Source organism: Phyllobates terribilis, unplaced genomic scaffold, assembly GCF_046119375.1.
Source record: "Phyllobates terribilis strain yellow unplaced genomic scaffold, ASM4611937v1 Scaffold_46__1_contigs__length_10046794, whole genome shotgun sequence".
In the NCBI taxonomy this organism is placed as follows: Eukaryota; Metazoa; Chordata; class Amphibia; order Anura; family Dendrobatidae; genus Phyllobates; species Phyllobates terribilis.
In genome coordinates this window covers 7647998-7675626 of record NW_027362806.1, presented here as the reverse complement: position 1 = coordinate 7675626, position 27629 = coordinate 7647998, and the positions used below count along the sequence as shown (strand labels likewise).

Genomic DNA, 27629 nt, shown 5'->3' with positions numbered 1-27629 from the left:
CGTGGAGGCCACACACAATACTCAGCCTCATCAGGAGCATGCCCAGGCGTTGTAGGGAGGTCATACAGGCATGTGGAGGCCACACACAATACTGAGCCTCATCAGGAGCATGCCCAGGCGTTGTAGGGAGGTCATACAGGCACGTGGAGGCCACACACAATACTGAGCCTCATTTTGACTTGTTTTAAGGACATTACATCAAAGTTGGATCATCCTGTAGTGTGTTTTTCCACTGTAATTTTGGGGGTGACTCCAAATCCAGGCCTCCATTGGTTAATAAATGTGATTTCCATTGATGATTTTTGTGTGATTTTGTTGTCAGCACATTTACCTTTGTACAGAACAAAGTATTCAATGAGAATATTTCATTCATTCGGATCTAGGATGTGTTATTTCAGTGTTCCCTTTATTTTTTTGAGCAGTGTATGTACCTGACAGGAGCCCATACATTCTAGGCTCAACCGTGCATCCACTGAGGCCCCTGATCATGTGACCCCTGACTCCTCCCTTCCTGTGACCTCATCACAGGTCCTGTGCGCACACAACAGCCATATACGTGGTGGCGGCTCTGCAGGTGGAGGTATGTGGAGACCCCATTACTGGGCGCAGTGGGCATTAACCCCTTCAGCACGGAGGCTCTTTGGGGGTCTCTGTGTGGTGTGAACAGTGAGGTAACAGCTGTGGACAGAATGCGGCTTCGCTGGTTCCCGTCCACATTAGATCCCTTCAGACGACTGCAGGATGAAGGACAGAAGCCCAGAGACGTCCTCACACAATGGCCGCTGCTTCTCTCCTAGTTCCAGCACAGTGATGTAGATACTGGTGATAATCGCCCCCATATTCTCTTTATTCCTCCGGTGCGATGGATTTACCCTCAGGTTCAGCAATGCTCCTCCGCCATCTCTCCTCCACCTCAGCTATTTACCCTTTCAATGCCACAAAACTGAACGTTCTTACAGTCACCATTGTGCTCTCTTAGGAAATGTGTGGAATCGTTGGAGGGGTTAATGGCCGCGGGATTAGTGGGGTCTCCTATGTGCTCATTAATTCTCTGCCTTATTTACGGGAGCAGCAGCCGACATATCTGACAGTACACCCCAGACACTGAATGCCATATGCTACAAATTCACTGCTACAGGCGATCCATTGTTTAACCCCTTCGCGACCTTGGGATTTACCATTTTTGCATTTTCGTTTTTCACTCCCCTTGTTCCCAGAGCCATAGCGTTTTTATTTTTTGGGCAATATGGCCGTGTGAGGGCTTATTTTTTGTGGGACGAGTTGTACTTTTAAGCGACATTACTAGTTTTACCATATCGTGTACGGGAAAACAATTCCAAGTGCGGTGACATTGTAAAAAAAAAAAATGCAATTCCACAGTTGTTGTTTGTTTTTTTTTCTTTCCAATTTCACAGTTGTTTTTTTTACCACGTTCACTGAATGCTAAAACTGACCTGTCATTATTATTCTCCAGATCATTACGAGTTCATAGACACCAAACATGTATAGGTTCTTTTTTTATTTAAGTGGTGAAAAAAGAATCCAAAGTTTGCTAAAAAAAAAAAAAAAAATGGTGCCATTTTCCGAGACCCGTAGCATCTCGATTTTTTTTGGGGGATCTTGGGCTGGGTGAGGACTTATTTTTTGCGCGCCAGGCTGACTTTTTTGATACCATTTTGGGGTAGATACGATGTTTTGATCGCCCGTTATTGCATTTTATTGCCATGTTGCGGCAACCAAAAAAACGTAATTGTGGCGTTTGGAATTTTTTTCTCGTTGCGCCGTTTACCGATCAGATTAATTCTTTTTTTTATATTGATAGATCGGGCGATTCTGAACGCGGCGATACCAAATATGTGTATGTGGGGTAAAAGGGGGGTGATTTAAACTATTATATTTTTTTTAAATATTTTTAAAAACATTTTTTTTAAACTTTTTCTGCATGCTTCTATAGTCTCCATAGGATACTAGAAGCAGCAACTGTCTGATCGCCTCTGCTACATAGAGGTGATCAACAAGTCACCTCTATGTAGCATAAATGCACCTGTACTATGAGCGCTGACCACTAGGTGGCGCTCATAGTAATCTTTGCATGACAACCACTGGAGTCTGCTGCAGACCCAGGGTTGTCATGCCCACCCATCGGTGACCCGCGATCACGTGAGGGGGTCACCGATGGGCGGGGCTAATGCCGCGCTTCCGGCGCGAGAATGTTAAATGCCGCTGTCGGAGATTGACAGCGGCATTTAACATGTTAACAGCTGCGGGTGGATCGCGATTCCACCTGCGGCTGTTGCGGGCACATGTCAGCTGTAAGAATCAGCTGACATGTCCCCGGTTCAGTGCGGGCTCAGCGCCGGAGCCCCCGCTGAACAGGGGGTGACAGCCTGGTGAGTACTAATACGCCCTGGGCCATTAAGGGATTAATGAAATGTTTTTATTTAATGTGATTAAACCTATTTCTTGTGTTCCGCATATTTACATGGTGAACATTCATCAATGCCGCATTGGTGAAAACCCAGAGGTGTAAGGCAGGTTCTCGTTATCGGCTTCTCTTGGGATTAAACCAGGAGACAGGAGTTGTGAAAGGGTCGGGGCCGAGAACAAACAACCATCTCGTAAAATCTAATTTAATTGGCTATCAATATATAACATGGGAAGGTATTTGTTAATAATTCCTTTAATCTGGCTATTTTCTTTGCTGTAAATTGTTACAAATATAGCTTTATCTAAGGTTACTTACTTCTCTGAATGTTTGATTAGTAAATCATAACGTAATTTTTTATCTGCTACTTTAGTGGCTCTATTCATTGCCCATCTATTATAACTGCCTTTTTGGAGTCTGTTGTAAATGATGTTTTTCCTTATTATATTGGAAACTCTTAAAAACGCTTGGTAGAAGGTCTGCCATGTTCCCCAATGATAATCCTCATGTGCTGTGCACATGGTGCGAAAATTTCCGCTGCGGATTATCATTGCGGAAAAATCCACAGCACTACCAATTATTTTGCGGAATTGCTGCGTTTTAGCATTGGACCGCGTGACATCCGCATGACTACACATGCACATGCGGATATAATGTGGTTCAATGCACGGATGGTACCCGGGTCTGGAGAAGAGGAGACTCTCATCCAGACCCGGGTACCATAGTACCTGTAGATAAAAAAGAATTAAAAAAAAACAAAAAAAAAACCTTATAGTCACTTTCGGCGCCCCCGGTCTCCTCTGAGTGGCGCTGCTGTCTCCTTGGCTTTCGGCGGTGGTCTGCAAGGACCTTCCGTGACGTCAGCGGTCAGTTGATGGTCACGTGACATTCACATGACTAAATAACGTTTAGTTATTTACTTTTTTAGAGCACCTGGAGCCACCGAAGATACCGGACGCATCGGAGAAGGAGACCGGGGGCCATTGGAAGGTGAGTATAATGTTTTTTTTAATTTTTTTTTTTTTTTTACTATTGATGCTTCATTTGCAGCATGATAACTTGGTCACACTATATAAATCCATGCCGGTTGCATGGATTTATATAGTGTGACCAAGTTGTCAAGTACTTTTCCAAGTGATGCTAAAAGCGCTTGATAACCCGCATGCGAAATCGCGCTAAGCTTCTACCTGGAAAAAAAAACGCACGTACAATCCGCATGCGTTTTCTCTGCCAGGGAGATGCAGAAACGCTCAGGAAAAATCAGCAGCATTTCTGCATCGTGGGCACATAGACTTAGAATGGTGTTTACATCCACAACAAGCCATTGACCTTATAATTTTGCTAGCTTTAAGTATATATTTGTTAGTTCTGATTTTAATGCATATATTTAATAAAGGTTTAAAATTTTACTTCAGAGAGGTTTCTCACAGTACTGCCCCCTACGCACACATTATGGTACTACCCCACAGCTGATTAATAAATACTATAATGCCCATAAATTGAGAAGGCTCAGTGTGACTCAGCACCAGGCACCTTGTCCCATGATGGTGATACCATTGAATAGAATAGTGAATCAGGGAGATTTAAGCTCTCCGATCCACCATTCACCCTTCACCTGTGAGTCTAAGACTCCGTGCACTGCAGGCACAATGGCGTCACTACATCCCACCTGTAGTACGGAGCCTCAGTACTCACACTGCACAGACCGGAGCAGCGCACCTCAGAAATGGGTTGGATGAGTTGTGTGTGTGTGTGTGTGTGTGTGTGTGTGTGTGTGTTTTTATTGTTAACTATCAGGAATTGTTGGGGCATCATATTATCATATTAAGTGAAGGGCTGTGGGGGCCATCATACTGTGTGGGATCCCTCATTCTGAGCTATATGAGTACACAGAAATACAGTGTCCATTTTAGGACACGATCAGGTATCAAAATCAAACATCAGAATTATGTCAGTTTGAGGCTAAATACCCTGTCTGAGAACTGATTCTGACTAGTGACTTTTACAACTGTAATAATAATAAAAAAAAAAAAAAGTAACTGTTCACTGATGGGACTTGAACCCAAAATTCTGTGTCCTAAAGCCAGTGCACTAACACTGTAGTTTCAGAGGTAATGCCATGCCTGGAAGCAAGGAGGGGTCCCCTAATCAGGTATACCAGCATACAACGCTTTCCTGGCTCCAGACCAGCAAGGAGCTTCTCCCTTTTTACTCAGGGACGAGGGCTGCAGCATAGCTATACACAGCAGGGCCAAAGAGGTAGCGCAAAGGGAAGGCCTACAACTCCACCTGGCTAGGTGGATCCCCCCAACTTGCTTCCAGGCCGCCCGGACCTCTACTACCAGCTAGTACCCGTGCCCCGGTCTGCCTAACCACCGCAAGTAAAGATAAGAGGAAACCGCCACTAAGTTGTGGACTGATTATTAACTGCGCCATCCTCTGCACTACACCATAACCGCAACGTCTACACTGCCCTGGAGCTAAGCTCTGCCTGTGGAGAGCTAAACCAACTCTGCTGCATTAACAACAGCTCCAGAGGACCTGCTCCGCAGCGGCGGCTCCACATAGCCGCATACCACAGGTGGCGTCACAAACTGTATATAAGAACTTTTATTCCCTGAAAATATCCCCTTTTTACTGACCGCCCTGGGTCATGGACTGGGTCTCCGCCACTGTGACATCTCCCCTAGCAACGACCGGCCCGGCACCGAGTACCCCACGTCCCAGGGGGCGCGTCGGATGCCTTACCATTGCGCTATCCAGTCAAGTGATGAAAATACTCAGGGTGACTAAAAGTCATTGTGTGACTTTCTTCAAACATCAGAATCACACATCAAAATCACACATCATTTGAATTTGGCTTGCTTGCAGTCTGTGCATAAGTCCCAATGAGTTTTAGACAAGTTGCACTGAAAATCATATAACCAAATAGAACTCCTAGGTTTTTAAAACTGAGTTAATAGCTTAGTGGTTAGTGCACTGGCTTTGGGATGTATAATTTTGGGTTCAACTCCCATCAGTGAACAGTTACTTTTTTTTATTATTACGGTTGTAAAAGTCACTTGTCAGAATCACTTATCAAAATCACTTATCAAGATCAGTTCTCAGACAGGGTATTTAGCCTCAAACTGACATCATTCTGATGTTTGATTTTGATATCTGATCATGTCCTAAAATGGACACTGTACAGGAGAACAATTTCCTGGTGATGAGTCAGATAGGGATAAGTAAGTGAGAAATACAGACCTTTGTTCTATCTGGTTGCAGACTTGAATTGATAGGGTGTTGTGTGACAGGAGGGAGACATCAGATTGAACGTTCTGAAGGAAAGATATAATGGCAGTATGAATCCACATTCCAGGCAGGGAGCATAGCGGAGTCATAGAGCAGGGAGAAGTCCTTAGCTCAGACCAGGAGGTCTACTTAAACAGTATAGAACTTCGCCCTGGAGGGAGGGGGCAGAAGGCCAGGAGGCCTAATTAAAGAGGTAAAACTTTAAGGTGAGCAGCAGGATGAGGTTCTTAGCACAGGCCAGAAGACCTACTTACAGTAAATGGTGCAAAACTTTGCCCTGAGGGGGCAGAAGGCCTAAATAAGGCTATGTGCACACGATGCAGAAATGAAGTAGAAAATTTCTGCATCTCCCTGGCAGAAAAAACGCATGCGGATTGTACATGTGTTTTCCTGCGGAATACATGCGGATTGACAATCGCTTTCCAGGCGATTTTAGCATCACCTGGAAAGTGCTTGACAACTAGATCACACTATATATAAATCCATGCAAACGGCATATATAGTGTGACCGTAAAAGAATGTTTAAAAATAAAAAAATAAAGCTATACTTACCCTCCGATGGCCCGGCGTGTGCTGCCGCGTTCGTTCCTGGCTTGTTCCTGGCTGCTGGGATATCGCGAGACACTGCGCTGAAGGACCTGGGTCACATGACTGTGACGTCACCGAAGGTCTTTCAGTTTTGCACGCGAGCAGAGGGAAGGAGACCGGGGGCCATCGGAAGGTGAATATATCTTATTTTATTCTTGTTTTTACAGTTTCTATGGTACCTGGGTGTGGAGGAGAGTCTCATCTTCTCCACACCCGGGTACCATCCGCACATTAGAACGCGCCAATAACGCAAGTACAAATGCAGTCTTGCGGAATTGGCGCGTTCTAATGCAAGTCAATGGCGGCAAAAACGCCGCGTTTCCGCAAAATTAATGGACATGCTGCGGATTTTTGAGCGCAGCGTAAACGCTGCGGAAAAATCCACAGCATGGGCACAGCACATGCGGATTATCATTGGGGAACATTGCTGCCCTTCTACCATGCGTTTTTAATGCATTTCCGCAGCTGCAAAAACGCTGCGGAAACGCATTAAAAACGCATCGTGTGCACACAGCCTTAACGGGATTAAGTTAAGCATAGATTCCTTATCTTAAAGGAAGAGGATTTAAGCAAACTATTGTCTATAGTAGAGAGGAAGTTACAGCGTCGCCAAACTGGGACACGAGTCCTTCTACAGAGAGTTGAAAATGCAGTGTCACAGCAAGTAGTGTGTGGCCCTCATTGAATGTATTTTGAGCGTACTATACTAATGAGGAGTCGTACAAGATGCACCTCAGCCAGTGAGGTCCTCACAAATGAACTGGAAGCTGAAAGTAGCTCTAGGGGCCGTAGTGACACATCTCGACCCGTATGGTCCCCACAGGGGATAATGGACCTTCCCATAATGGTTTGCTGGACTGTTGTAGCTTGTAATAAAACTTATGTACTGCCACATGTACCCAGAAAGCTCGTGACTCTGCATGAATGCAGAAGAATTCATAAAGTGTTGTGTCTGATGTCTGATGTGTATATACTTCTCATTAAGTTCTTGTTAAGTAAAGAAAAGTTTATTTTTGGATTTTGGTCTCATTCATTCATCTCCATACCATGTGGTCTGTTCCTGCCGAGTAGAATAGCAGCATGCGGTCTGCAGAGTCGGGAGATATGACTCCTTCCAAACATGCCTAGATATTTTTTTCCTTTTGAGGTTGAGAGGCCCAATTACAGCTATTGATGTGGGCCCTGTGATTTCAATCTATGCCACTGTGAAACTTATTGATCTCATAGTACAATGTCCCCCACACAGTATAATGTTCCCACAGTACTGGCATCTGTCACACAGTGTTGTGCCTACTATCTGATGTATATACTTCTCATCAAGATCTTGTTAAGTAAAGAAAAGTTTACTTTTGGACTTTCGTCTCCCTCATTAATCTCCATACCATCTGGTCCGGGTCTGCCAAGTACAATGGCAGCATGTGATCTGCTGAGTCAGGAGATATGACTCTGCCAAATACATTTATATATATTTTCTGTTTGAGGTTGGGGATCAATTACAGCTATTGCTGTGGCACCTGTGATTTCTATCTACACCATTGTGTATAGGATAATAGAGTATAATAAAGTTGTTATGGATGTGACTTAACTAACATTGTGCAGTGAATGTGTTTTCCCTATAGTGACGAATTCTTGCTGGTAAAACTGTGATATTTTTATTTCATATTAAAACTTTTTTAAAAGTTTAAGCAACTCTCATCAGTGCGATCATACACCATACAAGCCTCTGATTGCTCAGGTGATGCACTGTACTACTGTAGTGCCGTGTATTATCCCTGCCTGTCTGTGTAATACTAACGGCCCCATACACATGAGATAAGGGATGGCTAAACGGTTATTTGGCAGACGACATATCTCTCCAGACACCCCCATACGCACACATATTCCAGCTTTCCTGTGGGCAGCATGAGAGAGTCGCCTCCAGACTCCTCTAGCAGAGGGTTATCTACAGCAGTGGTCCCCAACCTTTTTTGCACCAGGGACCGGCTTGAAGCAAGATCATTTTTCCATGGCCCAGCAAGGAGGGGGTGGGGTGGGCGGGGCTTTGGTCATATGGGGGTGGGGTAATGGAGGGATTTGGAGTTTAGTGCATACTTATCATATAGTGTAGACCAGGTCCCCGCCAGGAGCTATGCCAGGAGCCCCACATAATGTGCTGTGCCAGGAGCCGCATCACTGAGGCCCCATCACGCCCTGCAGCAGGACAGGGCAGCTGTCCTGACAGCTGCTGTTCAGCTGCATTTACTTCATCCCAGGGGCGGACACAGACTGTAGTGGGCCCCTGTGCAAGAAATTTTTGGGGGCCCCCCCTGCCCTTCATAAGGCAACAAAGTTATGTAAACATAACCCCCCCATGTGCATCTCTCACCCCCCCATGTGCAGCTCACCCCCGTGCATCTCTCATCCCCCTCCGTGCATCTCTCATCCCCCTCCGTGCATCTCTCATCCCCCTCCGTGCATCTCTCATCCCCCTCCGTGCATCTCTCATCCCCCTCCGTGCATCTCTCATCCACCCCCCGTGCATCTCTCATCCACCCCCCGTGCATCTCTCATCCACCCCCCGTGCATCTCTCATCCACCCCCCGTGCATCTCTCATCCACCCCCCGTGCATCTCTCATCCACCCCCCGTGCATCTCTCATCCACCCCCCGTGCATCTCTCATCCACCCCCCGTGCATCTCTCATCCACCCCCCGTGCATCTCTCATCCACCCCCCGTGCATCTCTCATCCACCCCCCGTGCATCTCTCATCCACCCCCCGTGCATCTCTCATCCACCCCCCGTGCATCTCTCATCCACCCCCCGTGCATCTCTCATCCACCCCCCGTGCATCTCTCATCCACCCCCCGTGCATCTCTCATCCACCCCCCGTGCATCTCTCATCCACCCCCCGTGCATCTCTCATCCACCCCCCGTGCATCTCTCATCCACCCCCCGTGCATCTCTCATCCACCCCCCGTGCATCTCTCATCCACCCCCCGTGCATCTCTCATCCACCCCCCGTGCATCTCTCATCCACCCCCCGTGCATCTCTCATCCACCCCCCGTGCATCTCTCATCCACCCCCCGTGCATCTCTCATCCACCCCCCGTGCATCTCTCATCCACCCCCCGTGCATCTCTCATCCACCCCCCGTGCATCTCTCATCCACCCCCCGTGCATCTCTCAACCCCCCCCCCGTGCATCTCTCAACCCCCCCTCCGTGCATCTCTCAACCCCCCCCGTGCATCTCTCATCCCCCCCCCGTGCATCTCTCAACCCCCCCCGTGCATCTCTCAACCCCCCCCGTGCATCTCTCAACCCCCCCGTGCATCTCTCAACCCCCCCGTGCATCTCTCAACCCCCCCGTGCATCTCTCAACCCCCCCGTGCATCTCTCAACCCCCCCGTGCATCTCTCAACCCCCCCCCCGTGCATCTCTCAACCCCCCCCGTGCATCTCTCAACCCCCCCCGTGCATCTCTCAACCCCCCCCGTGCATCTCTCAACCCCCCCCGTGCATCTCTCAACCCCCCCGTGCATCTCTCAACCCCCCCGTGCATCTCTCAACCCCCCCGTGCATCTCTCAACCCCCCCCGTGCATCTCTCAACCCCCCCCGTGCATCTCTCAACCCCCCCCCGTGCATCTCTCAACCCCCCCCCGTGCATCTCTCAACCCCCCCCCGTGCATCTCTCAACCCCCCCGTGCATCTCTCAACCCCCCCCGTGCATCTCTCAACCCCCCCCGTGCATCTCTCATCTCTCCCCGTGCATCTCTCATCTCTCCCCTCCCCCCCGTGCATCTCTCATCTCTCCCCTCCCCCCCATGTGCATCTCTCATCTCTCCCCTCCCCCCATGTGCATCTCTCATCTCTCCCCTCCCCCCCATGTGCATCTCTCATCTCTCCCCTCCCCCATGTGCATATCCCATTCCCCCCACTCCTAGTTAATTGTATTTAAAAAAAAATAAAACTTGTTATACTTACCCCCATGCGATCCCTGCAGAATCCTGGCGCTCATCCAAATCGCTGACACCAGGTTCTCCTGCCTTCCGGTCATGTGACGGCGCCGTCACATGACCGGAAGTCAGAGGAATTATGAGATGTCCTGGACCCGGCGCTTTGCATGGGGCCGGGGGCCCCATGAGGAGAGAGACTCACAAGAGGGGGGCTCCGAGGGGGCTCCTACCGGCCCGGGCCCCATACTGGAGTCAGGGCAGTCATGCCCTGATGGCGGCCCTGCTGGAGGCTGGAGGGGCCCCCTCTCCCTCGGGGCCCCCATTCAATGAACCGGCTGCACGGGCGGTAGTTCCGCCCCTGCTTCATCCTGCTTCAGGACCTGTGGTGACATCACAGTTATGTACCTTGATGTCATCACAGGTCCTCTAAAGGTCTACCCTGCGGGAGTCTAGAACAGCGGGCAGCATCCACCCCACACAGTGTGCTCTGAGCCACCGCAGACCAGAGCACACTGTCAATGTTTAGTGATTGTCTGTGGCGGTGCCGCGGACCGGCTGAAAAAACCCCAACGGCCCGGTCCTGGTCGGCGGTTGGGGACCTCTGATCTACAGGAAGAACAAACTGATTAGCCTCTGAAATTCAGGATGCCAAATCCTTCTCTGCCCTGACATCATCTGTCGGGAGGCCCCCAAATACATTATATAGTCGACCAAACCCCCCGAAATCAGTGCTTTCATGTAACTTTAGTCTAAAGTGTATGGGGGCATTAAAAGGTAACTTATTGGACGTTGCCTCTGGCCTGGCCTAATAGACTTTCATGGATTGCAGGCCCAGACACCATTAATAGGCATTTAAGTATCATAGCTACTAGGCAGCCCCATACTATCGTGTACTTGGGGGAGGAGGGGAATTCAGCTGAACTTTCTCAAACCTTCTTAGATGCCATGTTTGTTTTGGACAGCAGCAAGTGGTTAAGCTGCCAGTGTTTTTGTTGCGGCTGCACCTGTGCCATCCCTGCGGTGTACATCTATGTTCTAGGGCCAAAAGAGTTATTTAAAAAAAGAAAAAAATGTTTAATGTGTTAAAAAATAACCAAATGTGTGTTATTATTATATCGCCATTTATTCCATGCCGCTTTACATGTGATCGGGGTATACACAGCAAAAACAATTACAATAATCTTGAACAATACAAGTCAGCAACTGGTACAAGAGGAGAGAGGACCCTGCTCGCGAGGGCTCACAATCTACAAGGGATGGGTGAGGATACAGTAGGTGAGGGTAGAGCTGTTTGTGCATCGTTATGGTGGAGCGATGGTTACAGCAGGTTGTAGGCTTGTCAGAAGAGGTGGGTCTTCAGGTTCCTTTTGAAGGCTTCCATGGTAGGCGAGAGTCTGATATGTTGGGGTAGAGAGTTCCAGAGTAGGGGGGGAAGCACGGGAGAAATCTTCTATGCGATTGTGGGAAGAGGAGATAAGAGGGGAGTAGAGAAGATCTTGTGAGGATTGGAGGTTGCGTGCAGGTAAGTATCGGGAGACTAGGTCACAGTTGTATGGAGGAGACAGGTTGTGGATGGCTTTGTATGCCATGGTTAGGGTTTTGAACTGGAGTCTCTGCGTGATGGAGAGCCAGTGAAGGGATTGATAGAGATGAGAGGCCAGGGGAATAGCAGGGGGTCTGGTGGATTAGTTGGGCAGCAGAGTTTAGGATAGATTGGAGGGGTGGGAGAGTGTTAGATGGGAGGCCACAGAGCAGGAGGTTGCAGTAGTCCAGGCGGGAGATGATGAGGGCATGCACTAGTGTTTTTGCAGATTCTTGGTTGAGGAATGTGTGTATCTGGGAGATTTTTTTGAGTTGGAGTCAGCAGGAAGTGGAAAGGGCTTGGATATGTGGTTTGAATGAGAGATCAGAGTCCAGGGTTATGCTTTTTCATGTTTTTTTCATTTTACAAGAATTGTTGGTGCCAATTTTCTTTTGAAACATTTTAATATCTGCTTTTTTCTGGTGTTTTTATTGTAATATAGGAAAACCTAAGGCCAGAAATAAACCCCATAAAATACTGTACATGCAGACTTTGGTATCAAATAATTTATGTCCGTGGTATTTGTGCAAACAAGAAAGTTTTATAAAAGCCTCAAACTTCTGTGTGTGAATCAGACATGATAATAGAAGATTACAGTTTGGGGAAGACGGGAAACATTCATATAGACGGCCAGTGGTGATGTAGTCAGTGACTTACTCTGGCCAAATATCTGTCTAGAGCCGTATTATAAGATAAAGATGTCGTCCTCATCATGAAGTAGTTATTTCTCATGTCATGTGAAATGAATATCTCCTGCAGTATTACTAATGCTGATCCCAGTGTCAGTAAATGAGATGAGAATTAGTGTTATGGAAGATGAGTCTATGAGAAACGTATTCAGCTGCCGACTCCGAGGAAGAAACTGCTTGTTGTCTGTGGCCTAAAATATATAGGTTTTATTAGTAGATGTAAAGAAGAAAACTAGATACTGTAAAGTAATAAATCTCATATCTCCAGTAATTGTATTATTACACTGAATTCTTTATGATGTTACATTTTTATCTTTTTCTCATTCAGGTCTCTACAATATCAGATCATCTCAGTGAATATCTTCTACAAAAGGGAATTTTACTGATTTACCCAACAAATATGGATATGGACAGAGACAAGATGGCGGAGAAGATATTGCACCTCACCCTAGAGATCCTCTTCCGGCTTACTGGAGAGGTGAGAGATTCTGATGACGTCACATTACATCATTCTTATCTATGGGAATAACAGATGGACAGAACTGGAGAGGTGAGGACTCTGGAAATGTCTGGAGTGAGATTTATTAATGTGTCTCTCCACAATCAGGATTACACAGTAGTGAAGAAGACCTCTAGTGAGCGCTGTCAGGACCCTGTGTCTGAGGGATGGGGAAGACCCCTGAGCCCAATCACAGGGCCTCCATTTCACCCCCTGATACATGAGGACATCAGTGACCAAAAGATCCTAGAACTCACTTACAAGATGATTGAGCTGCTGACTGGAGAGGTGACACTGCTGGGAATGCTGGGACATTATACAGTATCGCTATGGAGGGATCGGGGGGGATGATGGTATCATTGTATGTGTCAGGTTCCTATAAGGTGTCAGGATGTCACCGTCTATTTCTCCATGGAGGAGTGGGAGTATTTAGAAGGACACAAAGATCTGTACAAGGACATCATGATGGAGGTTCCCCAGCCCCTCACATCACCAGGTAATAGGATTAAATACACACGGCCTATAATTATCTGTATGTAAAGAATGAATTCAGTCCCTGTATGTGTTTCCTCCAGATCTATCCAGTAAGAGGACAACACCAGAGAGATGTCCCCGTCCTCTTCTTCCACAGGACTGTAAACAAGAAGATCCCAATGTTCCTCAGGATCATCAGGTAGATGGAGAGAAGGTGTCATGAGATCTCCCCTATGATGTGTAGACGGCTGTGAAGGTCTTGTGCTCAGTCTTGTTTTATCCACCATTATTATATGTTTTATACTTGTGTAATGAGAACGGTGGAGATGGCAGGATTAGAGCTGATCATAGATGTGACTTCTCCATCTGTCTGTGACTTTTATAATATTTGTTTCAGGGTGAAGATCTGACCCATATTAATACTACAGAGACATATGTGAGGGGTGATGAGTGGTGTAAGGAGGAGATTCCTACATATGACTACCCAGGTGAGTAGTAACCACTAAATGCCGAAAAGTCACAGATTCTTCTCAGTCACTAGATGTGGTTATCTTCTCCTCGGTGTAGTCCGTTCATATCACAATCAATCAGTCACCCTTTTCCTGCTAAACCAAAACTGTCCCCATTACTTTGAGCGTTGACAGTCCTGTTGGAGTGAGACATGTTCCGACCAGAGCTTACAGTCCGGAGAACGCACCCTACCCCCTGGGATTAGTAGACGCTGACCCTTACCTTCACAGGTCCCTAAACCGCAAAGCAAAATGACAGCGTACGTAAAATTTGCTGACAACATAGACAATCATGTGAACAAAAATATAATCCGTATGGTGGGCCTTGCTTTTATGACGAGACCCCAGTCCAAGTCCTTTTTATTTATATGCTCAAATATAAACCACAGTCACAAAAACACAAGAAATATAATAGAATTATATATTTTCTCCTTTCTTTTTCTATTTAAACACTTCCCTGACACCCCCCCCCCCATTCAGAGAAGAGAAAAGAAGAGAAAACCCTTCAATCAATAATTCTTGCCCATATTTCTTAAATTCTTTTTCTCCTACTTATTCCAGCTTTTCATTTATTGGGATGTGCAACTTTGCCTAAGCTGCTGTTAGAAAATTATATTTTTCTAAGTTATCCAGTTCTTAAAAATAAAACCCCTTGCAGATAATAACTGTGAAGTAATTAGATCCTTAGTAGGAAAATCCATCCTGACTCCTATAAAAAAAAAAATGAAATGACAAAACAATATTCAGCCTCTCAGCAACAAATGTGTTAACTGGTTCCCAAAATTCCCTAATTTCCCGGCAGTCCCAATACACATAAGATAGATCTGCCGCCTCTGAGTTATGATGTTTTTAATTGTAAGTTTTTGTATATAAATATTACAATACACAAAAGTATCCCCACAAGTCCCAAATCCCTCCCGCCCCAACAAAATACAACAAGATATATTAAAGTGCAACATAATCAGTAAAGTAGATTCACGGTTCAGTAAAGGATAGGGAGGCGGGAATGACCTCTAGTTGTGCTCAAAAGTTTACATACCCTGGCAGAATTTTTCCTTTCTTGGCCTTATTTCAGAGAATATGAATGATAACAAGAAACCTTTTTCTCCACTCATGGTTATTGGTTGGGTGAAGCCATTTATTGTCAAACTACTGTGTTTTCTCTTTTTAAATCTTAATGACAACCAAAAACATCCAAATGACCCTGATCAAAAGTTCACATACCCTGGTGATTTTGGCCTGATAACATGCACAGAATTTGACACAAATGGGTTTGAATGGCTACTAAAGGTAACATCCTCTCCTGTGACCTGTTTGCTTGTAATCAGTGTGTGTGTGTATAAAAGCTGAGTGAGTTTCTGGGATCCAGACAGACTCTTGCATCTTTCATCCAGCCAGTGACGTTTCTGGATTGTGAGTCATGAGGAAAGCAAAAGAATTGTCAGTGGATCTACGGGAAAAGGTAGTTGAACTGTATAACAGATGAAAGGGATACAAAAAGATATCCAAGGAATTGATAATGCCAGTCAGCAGCGTTCAAACTATGATTAACAAATGGAAAAATCAGGGGCTCTGTAAAAACCAAACCACGGTCAGGTAGACCAACAATAATTTTGGCCACAACTGCCAGGAAAATTGTTTGGGATGCAAAGAAAAACCCACAAATAACATCAGCTGAAATTCAGGACTCTCTGAAAACTAGCGGTGTGGCTGTTTCAAGATGTACAATAAGGAGGCACTTGAAGAAAAATGGGCTGCATGGTCGAGTCGCCAGATGAAAGCCATTACTGTGCAAATGCCACAAAGTATCTCACCTACAATACGCCAAACATCACAGAGACAAGCCTCAAGACTTCTGGAACAAGGTAATTTGGAGTGATGAGACCAAAATTGAACTTTTTGGCCACAAGCATAAATGTTACATTTGGAGAGAGGTCAACAAGGCCTATGATGAAAGGAACACCATTCCTACAGTAAAGCTCGGAGGTGGATCGCTGATGTTTAGGGGATGTGTGAGCTACAAAGGCACAGGAAACTTGGTAAAAGTTGAAGGAAAGATGAATGCAGCACATTATCAGCAAATACTGGAGGCAAATTTGCACTCATCAGCCCGGAAGCTGCGCATGGGAAGTACTTGGACGTTCCAACATGACAATGATCCAAAACACAAAGCCAAGTTGACCTGTCATTGGCTACAGCAGAACAAAGCGAAGGTTCTGGAGTGGCCATCTCAGTCTCCTGACCTCACTATCATTGAGCCATTCTGGGGAGATCTGAAGCGCGCAGTTCATGCTAGACAGCCCAGGAATTTACAGGAACTGGAGGCTTTTTGCCAAGAAGAATGGGCAGCTTTACCATCTGAGAAAATAAAGAACCTCATCCACAACTACCACAAAAGACTTCAAGCTGTCATTGATGCTAGAGGGTGCAATACACCGTATTATGAACTGGGGTATGTAAATTTTTGATGAGGGCCATTTGGATGTTTTTGGTTGTCATTATGATTTAAAAAGAGAAAACACAGTAGTTTGATAATAAATGGCTTCACCCAACCAATAACCATGAGGGGAGAAAAAGGTTTTTGTTATCATTCATGTTCTCTGAAACAAGGCGAAGAAAGCAAAAATTCAGCCGGGGTATGTAAACTTTTGAGCCCAACTGTACCATTTGTCAGAATGTATAATGTATTTCGTCATTTGCTAATATAGTACAAATAACATCGATATCACATGTATACCTTCAGGAATTCTATAGTATAGGATTTAGAAGCTTAAAAGAGACCTAGACATTATCTTTGCAGTTCTCGCGAAGCACAACCGGATCTATCAATCCAAAAGGCCCATCGATTTTCAAATTTAGTGATAGCATTTCTCTTGAGATATTTCTTTCCAAGTTTAGGAGAAAGTTAATCTTGTTTATGGACTCTGGGATTGTGGGGGTCTGGTCTTTTATCCAGTGTTGAGCTATTAATTTCTTGGCCATATATAACATTTGAGAAACAGCAGATTTACCATGTTCATCAATAACTAAATCTTTAATAAACCCAATATGCATACCAAAGGAGTGACGTCTATTTGTGCTAAGTACATTCTGTTTATAGTGTCTTGTACGCCCTTCCAAAAGGATTCCAAGTTAAAACAAGAGCAAAGCATATGTAATAAGTCTGCTGAGTTTGTCTTACATCTAGCACAGTGAATGTGGTCTAAGCCCACGATCAAATAGCAATTTATGTGTTCTATAAACTTGATGCATCACCTATAGCTGGGAGAGTCTGTGAAGTTCCCTTAATCCCTTTACCCCCGAGGGTGGTTTGCACGTTAATGACCGGGCCAATTTTCACAATTCTGACCACTGTCACTTTGAGGTTATAACTCGGAAAAGCTTTGAAGGATCCCGCTGATTCTGAGACTGTTTTTTTGTGACATCTTGTACTTCATAATAGTGGTAAAATGTATTTGATATGACATGCGTTACTTGGTGAAAAAAATCGGAAATGTGAAGAAAATGTTGAAAATCATGATCCACCCGCGTCTGTTTACATGTTAAATGCTGCTGTCAATCTCTGACAGCAGAACTTAACAGCGCTGCGCCGGAAGCGCGTCACTTACCCCGCCCATCGGTGACCCCGTCACGTGATCGCGGGTCACCGATGGGTGGGCATGACAACCCTAGGTCTACTGCAGAGCCCAGTGGTTGTCATGTAAAGATCGCTATGAGCGCCACCTAGCGGTCGATACTCATTACTGCTACATAGAGGGGATCTGTTCATCACCTTTATGTAGCAGAGGCGATCAGGCAGTTGCTGCTTCTAGTCTCCTCTGGAGACTATAGAAGCATGCAAAAAGTTTAAAAAATGTTTTTAAAAATATTAAAAAAAATGTTAAAAAATAAAGTTTAAATCACCCCCCTTTTGCCCCATTCAAAATAAAATAAAATAAACCCCACATAAACATATTTGGTACCGCCGTGTTCAGAATCGCCCGATCTATCAATATAAAAAAGAATTAATCTGATAGGTAAACGGCGTAACGAGAAAAAAATTCCAAATGGCAGAATTACGTTTTTTTTGATCGCCACAACATTGCAATAAAATGCAATAACGGGTGATCAGAACAACGGATCTACCCCAAAATGGTATCAATAAAAACGTCAGCCTGGCGCGCAAAAAATAAGTCCTCACCCGGCCCCAGATCCCAAAAATTGAAGACTCTACAAGTCTCAGAAAATGGCGCCATTTTTTTTTTTTTTTTTTTTTTTACGCAAACTTTGGATTTTTTTTCCACCACTTAAATAGAAAAGAACCTATACATGTTTGGTGTCTACGAACTCGTAATGTCCTGGAGAATAATAATGACAGGTCAGTTTTAGCATCCAGTGAACGTGGAAAGAAAAAAAAAAAACAACTGTGGAATTGGAACTTGGAATTTTTTTCCCGTTTTCCAGTACACAATATGGTAAAACTAGCAACTGCGTTTAAAAGTACAACTCGTCCTGCAAAAAATAAGCCCTCACAAGGCCATATTGACCAAAAAATAAAAACGCTATGGCTCTGGGAACAAGGGGAGTGAAAAACGAAAATACAAAAAAAACGGTAAATCCCAAGGTCATGAAGGGGTTAATAACCCTTCAGGTGAGTCACAGGAATTTTTGGAATGTGGAAGAAAACCATGAACATTTAACTTTTTTTCACAAAAATTTAAATTTAGACCCTAATGTTTTTATTTTCGCAAGGGTAACAGGAAAAAATGGAACAAAAACTTTGTTGTGCAATTTCCCCCGAGCATACAGATACCCCATATGTGGGGGAAAACCACTGTTTGGACGCACGGCAGGGTTCGGAAGGGAAGGAGCGCCATTTGACTTTTTGAATGTAAAATTTGCTTCAATAATTAGCGGACGTCATGTTGCTTTAGGGGAGCCCCTGATGTGCCTAAGCAGTGGAAACCCCCCACAAGTGACCCCATTTTGGAAACTAGACCCCTCAGGGAACTTATCTAGATGTGTGGTGAGCACCCTGAACCCCCAGGTGTTAGAACTCTCCTGTTAGTTTTTTTTTAGTTTGCTGGTCACATGACCATTTTTGCCTATTTAATCCGGCTCCGCCCTCCTGGCTTTGCTGGACTTCATTGTATTTACTACTCTTGAGCTAGCTTGGTGCTCTGTTGCCGTTCTCTGTTAGTTTTGCTAGGTCTTCTGACCTCTTTGCTTTTTGTTGTGTGTTTGTCTTTGACTGCTACTATTTCTGCTAGGAGGTGTCCAACTTATCCCAGTCCCTAGTTCTTGTAGGGATCCCTCCCTCTCATCTATAGGTCTTCGTACAGACTAGCCGAGGACTTTAGCGGGTCTGATCGCAGGATCAGGTTCCCCGTTACATCGTAGGGATCTAGTTTAGTTCTATTGTAGGGACAGATCTCCTGTCTTTCCTTAGTCCCTGTAGCAGATCATAACAGTAAGTCCAGCCCAAAAAGAAAAAAGAAAAAAATTTTCTCTAAGGAAAGACCTCCAGTTTTCCATCATGGTCTCGGTTCAAGATTTGGCTCAACGCTTGCAGGGACTCTCTCTGGAGGTGGTAAGGCTCCAACAACACGTGAGTAGCTGTTCTGGAGCACATTTTGTGGAACCTAAGGTACGTCTGCCTGATCTATTTTTTGGTGAACAACAAGATTTTTTTTCTTTTAAAAATGCTTGTTTATTGTATTTTCGTTTGAGACCCGGATCCTCTGGTGATGAATCACAGTGCATGGGGTTCATAATGTCACTTTTGCGCAAAGATCCTCAGGGATGGGCCTTATCCCTCCAACCTAGTGATCCGTGCTTTAGATCAGTGGATAGTTTTTTTTTCTGCTTTGGGTTTGTTGTACGATGATCCTGATCGTGTCTCATCTGCTGAGTCTGAATTGAGACATCTGAGGCAGGGATCAGGTAATGTGGAAAAATATTGTTCTCACTTCCGTCGGTGGTCTGCCCAGGTGGGGTGGAACGATTCAGCTTTGAAAAGCTTGTTTCTTGCAGGGCTATGTGAAAGGGTTAAGGATTTACTGATTGCTTATCCCACACCTGGAAACTTGCAGGAGGCAATGCAATTAGCTATACGGGTGGACAGGAGACTGCGTGCAAGGGTTAATGAGAGCAAATCCTCTGCTATGTCAGCTCCAAGTCCTGAGAGGGTCTGTGCTGACAATGGAGAGCCGATGGAGATTGGGGCGATGGCACCCCGCTCTCAGGAAAAAGACCGCAGGCTTTCTGAAGGTTTGTGCTTCTATTGCGGAAATTCTGGTCATTTGATTAAGAACTGTGTGCTTCGTATGAAGAAAGAAAAAAAAATGGTCAGTCATGCACGTATAGCCTGTTTAAATTCTAAGGGTGTATTCCTATCTGCCACTACTGCTGCTCAGGATGAATTAATTGAATTTCGGGTATTTGTGGATTGTGGTTCTACTCTGAATGTGATTGATGGGGGATTCTTGGAAAAACTTAGATTAGAACCTAAACTTTTGTCATCCCCTATTGCTGTGGTTTCTGTTGATGGCTCTCCCTTGAAGAGTGTTACTCATAAGGTCTGTGAATTTCCCCTCACTATTAATGGTATTCATCAAGAGAATTTGGATTTGGTGGTATTGGATAATTTGCCTTCTCCAGTAATATTGGGGTTACCCTGGTTAAAATTGCACAATCCTGTACTGGATTGGTCTACCAATGAAATTAAGTCGTGGAGCCCTAAGTGTTATGACAAGTGTTGTAACGGGCGCATTGCTGCTGTGGATAAAGGGGAATTACCTGTACCTATTCAGGATTTTTGGAAAGTTTTTTCTGAGAAGGAATCGCAAATTTTGCCTCCCCATAGAGACTATGATTGTACCATTGAATTTGTCCCTGGAGCGACTCTTCCTAAAAGTCGTTTATTTAATCTTACTATTCCTGAGAGAAAGGCTTTGGAGGAATACATACAGAAAAGCTTGGCCGCCGGTCACATTAGGCCTTCCAAGTCTCCTGTGGCTGTTGGATTTTTTTTTTTAAAAAAAAAAGATGGCGGTTTACGTCCTTGTCTGGACTTTCGTGAGATTAATAAAATTACTGTACGCAATCCTTACCCACTGCCATTGATTCCTGATTTATTTAACCAGTTAGCGGGGGCCAAGTGGTTCTCTAAAATTGATCTCCGGGGGGCATACAATTTGTTGCGCATGAAGGAGGGTGATGAATGGAAGACTGCTTTTAACACTCCTGTGGGTCATTTTGAGAACCTGGTTACGCCTTTTGGTCTTACCAATGCACCAGCATTTTTTCAGAATCTTATTAATGACATCCTTAGACCTTTAATCGGCAAAAATGTGGTTGTGTATTTGGATGACATTCTGATTTATTCGCCTGATCTGGAGTCTCATTGGCGGAGCGTACGTGAGGTATTACAGTTATTAATGGACAATTCGCTTTTTGCTAAGCTGGAGAAATGTGAGTTCGCTGTACAGAGAATTAGTTTTTTGGGCTACATTATCTCCAGTGAAGGTTTTGAGATGGACCCGGTTAAAGTTCAAGCTGTGCAGGAATGGCCTAGGCCTATTGGTTTGAAATCGATACAGAGGTTTTTGGGTTTCGCCAATTATTACAGAAAATTCATAAAAAATTTTTCTATTATTGTCAAACCGCTGACCGATCTCACCAGGAAAGGTGCTAATGCGGTTCAGTGGACTTCTGAGGCGATTGAAGCTTTTGTGTTTCTAAAGGAGAGGTTCACCTCTGCTCCCATCCTTATGCAGCCTGATGTGACTAAGCCGTTTTTGGTTGAGGTTGATGCTTCTTCGGTGGGGGTCGGTGCGGTGTTGTCTCAGGAAAACAAGGATGGAGTACATCCCTGTGCCTTTTTTTCAAAAAAATTTTCTGAGACTGAACTTAATTACGATATTGGTAATCGGGAATTGCTGGCGATTAAACTCACATTTGAACACTGGCGTCACCTCTTGGAAGGTGCTGTATTTCCCATTCAGGTTTTCACTGATCATAAAAATCTGATCTATCTTGATGCTGCCAAGCGCTTGAATGCCCGTCAGGCTAGGTGGGCACTTTTTTTCTCGCGGTTTAATTTTTCCGTTACTTACATCCCGGGTACCAAGAATGTTAAAGCGGATGCTTTGTCTCGCAGCTTTTCTCCCATGGTCGGTGTTGAGGAGGAAGAGGAGAGCATTTTACAAGAAGGTGTTGTGATTGCTGCTTTGGACTCCGTTTTGGAGGATGAGATTCTTAAAGCTCAGGAGAATGCCCCATCTAACACTCCCCATGGGAGGTTGTTTGTGCCTAGGACCTTTAGGAGAGATTTGTTTGTTGAGTGTCATGAGTCTCGGTTGGCAGGTCATCCAGGAATTTCTGAGACCAAGAGACTTGTAGGTCGCAGTTTTTGGTGGCCTGGATGGCAGAAGGAAGTCATTAAGTGGGTGCGCCAATGTACTGTGTGTGCTAGATCCAAGTCTTCGCATGCTCCTGCTGCGAGGTTGCTTTGCCCTCTGGAGGTTCCTAGTGCACCTTGTACACATCTGGCTATGGACTTTATTACTGACCTTCCCCTGTCTGAAGGTTTCACGGTCATCTGGGTGGTCGTGGACCATTTTAGCAAGATGTGTCACTTGGTTCCCTTCATCAAACTGCCTTGCGCTAAGACACTCGCTAAGGCCTTTGTCAAGGAAATTGTCAGACTACATGGTGTTCCTACTGACATTGTTTCTGATAGGGGACCTCAGTTCGTGGCTCGTTTTTGGTGTGCCTTTTGTGACAGGTTGGGAGTTCATTTGTCGTTTTCATCCGGATATCATCCTGAGTCTAATGGCCAGACAGAAAGGAAGAACCAGGATGTTGAGCAGTTCATGCGTTGTTTTGTGGCAGACAATCAAGAGGGGTGGTCTGAGTTTCTGCCACTTGCTGAATTTGCTCTTAACAACCATACATCCTCTTCTGCTGGGTGTTCGCCTTTTTTTGTTGTTCTGGGAGACATCCGTCTTTTGGGTCATTCTCCAAATTGGTATCGGCTGTGCCTGAGGAGGAGAGTTTTTCCGGTGATTTGGAGAGAGTTTGGACGGATGTGCGTGGTAATCTTCAGGAGGCTAACAAAAAATCTAAAAGGTACTTTGATAGGAAACGGCAAGAGGTTTTGTTGGCTGTTGGTGACATGGTTTGGTTGTCCTCTAAGAATCTGCGATTGAGGATTCCTTCTAAAAAATTGGGTCCCAAGTTCGTAGGGCCCTTTAAGGTGCTTCAGATAGTTAACCAATCTGCTGTTAGGTTGGAGGTTCCTACGTCCTGGAAGATTAACCCGGTGTTTCATGTTTCTCTGTTGAAAAAAGCTGATGTGTCGGATGGTGACGCCTCTGCCACTGTTCCTCCGGTGGTGGAGGACGGGGAATATGAAATTTCCCGCATCCTAAATTCTAGACGGTATAGAGGGAGTTTGCCGTATCTCATCGCTTGGAAGGGTTTCGGACCTGAGGATAACTCATGGGTGAGGGCGGATGATGTTTCTGCTTCCAGACTTGTCAGAGCGTTTCACAGGAGGTTTCCTGATAAGCCTGGGCCTAGGGGATCCGGAGGATCCTCATAGAAGAGGGGGTACTGTTAGAACTCTCCTGTTAGGTTTTTTTTAGTTTGCTGGTCACATGACCATTTTTGCCTATTTAATCCGGCTCCGCCCTCCTGGCTTTGCTGGACTTCATTGTATTTACTACTCTTGAGCTAGCTTGGTGCTCTGTTGCCGTTCTCTGTTAGTTTTGCTAGGTCTTCTGACCTCTTTGCTTTTTGTTGTGTGTTTGTCTTTGACTGCTACTATTTCTGCTAGGAGGTGTCCAACTTATCCCAGTCCCTAGTTCTTGTAGGGATCCCTCCCTCTCATCTATAGGTCTTCGTACAGACTAGCCGAGGACTTTAGCGGGTCTGATCGCAGGATCAGGTTCCCCGTTACATCGTAGGGATCTAGTTTAGTTCTATTGTAGGGACAGATCTCCTGTCTTTCCTTAGTCCCTGTAGCAGATCATAACACCAGGTGCTTCACAGAATTTTATAACATTGAGCCGTAAAAATAAAGTTTTCACATTTTTTCCACGAAAATGTTTTTGGGACTCAAATTCTGCATTTTCATAAGCATAACAGGAGAAATTGTACCAAAACATTTGTTGTTCAATTTCTCCTGAGTACGCCGATACCCCATATGTTGGGAAGAACTACTGTTTGGGCAGACGGCAGGGTTCGGAAGGGAAGGAGCGCCATTTGACTTTTTAAATGTAAAATTTGCTTGAATAATTAGAGGACGCCATGTCACATTTGGGAAGGCCCTGATGTGCCTTAAAAGCGGAAACCCCCCACATGTGACCACATTTTGGAAACTAGACCCCTCAAGGAACTCCTCTAGATGTGTGGTGAGCACCTTGAACCCCCAGGTATTTCACAGAAGTTTATAATGTAGACCCGTGAAAATAAAAAAAAACTAACTTTTTCCACAAAAAATGATATTTTAGCCCCAATTTTTTTATTTTCACAAGGGTAAGAAGAGACTCCAAAAGTTGTTGCGCAATTTGAACTGAGTACGCCGATACCCTATATGGCTATGTGCCCACGATGCAGAATTGAAGCAGAACATTTCCGCAGCATTTCTGCATGTCCTTGTCCTTGCGTTCTTTAAGCTTTTTTGCAGCGTTTTTAACAAGCGGATTTGACTTGCATTTTTCAAATGCATTGAGTAGTCAAATCCGCATGCGGAAACGCACAAATAATGGACATGCTGCGGATTTTTCTGCACAGAAAATCCGCTGCGGAAAATTCCGCAGCACGTGCACAGAACATGCAGATTTTCATTGGGGACCATGGGGCACGTATTACCAAGTGTTTTAAAAGCGTTTCCGCTGCGGAATTTCACGTGTATGGTAGGCAATTCCCACGTGTTTTTTTTTTTAGCTGTATAACAAACGCGAAACATATGGGGCGGAGACTCGAGCATGTCACTTGAGCACCCGCGATACTAGGCGCATACCCGAGCACCTGATGAAGTCAAGTAGCGAGCACTTGCGCTCAACACTAGTCGCCATATTGTCATTTTTTTTCTTTACTGCTAACCCTAACACAACCCTAACCCCAACCCTAATCGTAGGTCTAATCCTAACCTCAACACAACCCTAATCCTAATCGTAACCTTAACCCTAATCCCAACATAATCCTAACCGTATCCCAAGGAATCCATTCACTATAATGAGGCAGCAAAGTTACTCTGGAGTTCGTCTTGCCTTTGTTTAGTGGTGTCCTTTCAGAGGTTTACAAAACTGTGGCTAAGGGCACTTTTATGCACGCCTAATAAAAAGACAGACACTGGGATCACAGGCCAGACGGCGTCCACCGTGCCTCCATCTGCCTCATTACTGGGAATCTTCCGTCAGGGGTTCCGTCTGAATAATTTATTTCAGAGATTTACACAGAAACCCCGGTGTAAGCGCTCAACACAGAGCGCAGGATAAATGTGAGCCGAGCCTTACTGCGATTTTTGGGAGGCAGAAGGAACAAATCAGCAGCAGGTGAAGAATTGGTTTTATTTATTTTTTACGCCGTTCCTCGTGCGGTATAAGTGATTAGACAACTTTATTCTTTGGGTCACTGCGATTACAGCGATACCAGATTTATATCTGATTTTTATGATTGAAAGCTATCATACACTATAAGACTTTGCAAAAAAAAAAAAAAAGACTAGTTTTTGCATTGCCATATTTTGAGAGCTATAATTTTTCCATATTTCGGCCGACAGTCATGTAAGGCTTGTTTTTTGCGGGACAAGTTGACGTTTTTATTGTTACCATTTTCGGGCATGTGACATTTTTTGATCACTTTCTATTCCGATTTTTGGGAGGCAGAATAAACAGAAACCAACAATTTTATAGAAGAATAATTTTTTTGCATCGCATAAATTTATTTTTCGGCTGAGGAAACTGTCTGGCAGCTTGTTTTTTGCAGGACAAGATGACGTCTTCAGTGGTCCCATGTTTATTTACATTCGTCTTTTTGATCGCATTTTATTTCACTTTTTGTTCGGCGGTGTGATGATGATAAAGCACTGTTTTTTGCCCTTTTTTTTTTTTTTTTTTTTTTAACCGTGTTCACTAAAGGGGTTAACTAGTGGGACATTTTTATAGGTCAGGTCATTCTGGATGCGGTGATGCCAAATATGTGTACTTTTATAGTTTTTTTTTTTCAGAATATTTATTGATGGGTATATATATATTAGTACAGACCAAAAGTTTGGACACACCTCATTTAAAGATTCTTCTGTATTTTCATGACTATGAAAATTGTACATTCACACTGAAGGCATCAAAACTATGAATTAACACATGTGGAATTATATACTTAACAAAAAAGTGTGAAACAACTGAAAATATGTCTTATATTCTAGGTTCTTCAAAGTAGCCACCTTTTGCTTTGATGACTGCTTTGCACACTCTTAGCATTCTCTTGATGAGCTTACATACAGTATAGACCAGTGGAAATCTGTGCTTTGGTCTGATGAGTCCAAATTTGAGATCTTTGGTTCCAGCCACCGTGTCTTTGTGCGATGCAGAAAAGGTGAACGGATGGACTCTACATGCCTGGTTCCCACCGTGAAGCATGGAGGAGGAGGTGTGATGGTGTGGGGGTGCTTTGCTGGTGACACTGTTGGGGATTTATTCAAAATTGAAGGCATACTGAACCAGCATGGCTACCACAGCATCTTGCATCATATATATTTTAGTCCCACTTTCACTTTCTGCAGTCTGATCGCAGGTATAAGGGGTCTCTGACCCAAGAGCAGAAACGCTTTTGTCCCTCTGCTAGCTCGCTAAATGCTGCAATTGCATCATTTATGGGGTTAAAATGACGGAAGCAGAGCGGGCACCGCTCCTGGCACTGAGTGATGGGTGTCAGCTGTCAGAATCAGCTCACACCTGGTGGCTGTCGTACCCGCACAGCCTCTGTGCGGGTGCGATCCGCCAAATGTAATAATTATTACTTATAATGTCAAAAAGGGGTTAATGATTACATAAAGGAGCCAGAGGAAGGCCAAGGAGTAGAACAATAGAGCTTAGGTGGTAAATAAGTTAGGTATCAGATGAGTATAAAGGCATGTTAGGTATAGGGCAGAGACATATCAGCAATATAGGGCCCCACTCAGATAAGTAATGAAGCTTATTAAGTAACAGGGCAGAGACATATAGGGAGTACAGGTGCCCAAACAGATCAGTATAGAAGCATGTTGTATGATCTTGCCAGGTGGCTTGTCTGTCTGCACAACGTGTGCTGGGTGGCTACCTTTAATGGAGCTGTGAACTGGCGTTCTGGTGCTCCCACTCCTTCGTCTCGTGCATCTGTCTCTGGTTGCAGCTGGAGGGTTTAGGTAAGTTTCCGCAATGCGGAAGTGCGTGCGTCATACCCGCCCACCGGAAGTTGTCATGGGCGGGTGACATGGCACAGGGACTGGGTCTGTTGGGTAGTGCCTGCTCACTGTATGGTCGTGTCACATGTAGCGTAACCATTGCGATGGGCAAAGTCCGCGCTTGTGCTGTAGGTTATGTGCGATAGTTTTGTTATATTGTCATCACGGTGTGTGGATGAGCGGCAAAACTGAGGTTGATCTTGGT

At 44.8% G+C, this 27629-nt stretch overlaps 1 protein-coding gene across 1 annotated transcript in view; it reads left to right on the top strand.

Annotated features, from left to right (window-relative positions):
* The window catches only part of LOC141191509 (uncharacterized), a 40721-nt gene that overhangs the window by 9926 nt on the left and 3166 nt on the right, over positions 1–27629 (top strand). Inside the window, exons 2-8 of the mRNA XM_073661402.1 lie at positions 456–580; positions 3354–3415; positions 12839–12988; positions 13118–13297; positions 13382–13505; positions 13585–13682; positions 13881–13971. Coding sequence (XP_073517503.1) covers positions 456–580; positions 3354–3415; positions 12839–12988; positions 13118–13297; positions 13382–13505; positions 13585–13682; positions 13881–13971 — 830 coding nt within the window. The remainder of the gene's footprint in view (positions 1–455; positions 581–3353; positions 3416–12838; positions 12989–13117; positions 13298–13381; positions 13506–13584; positions 13683–13880; positions 13972–27629) is intronic.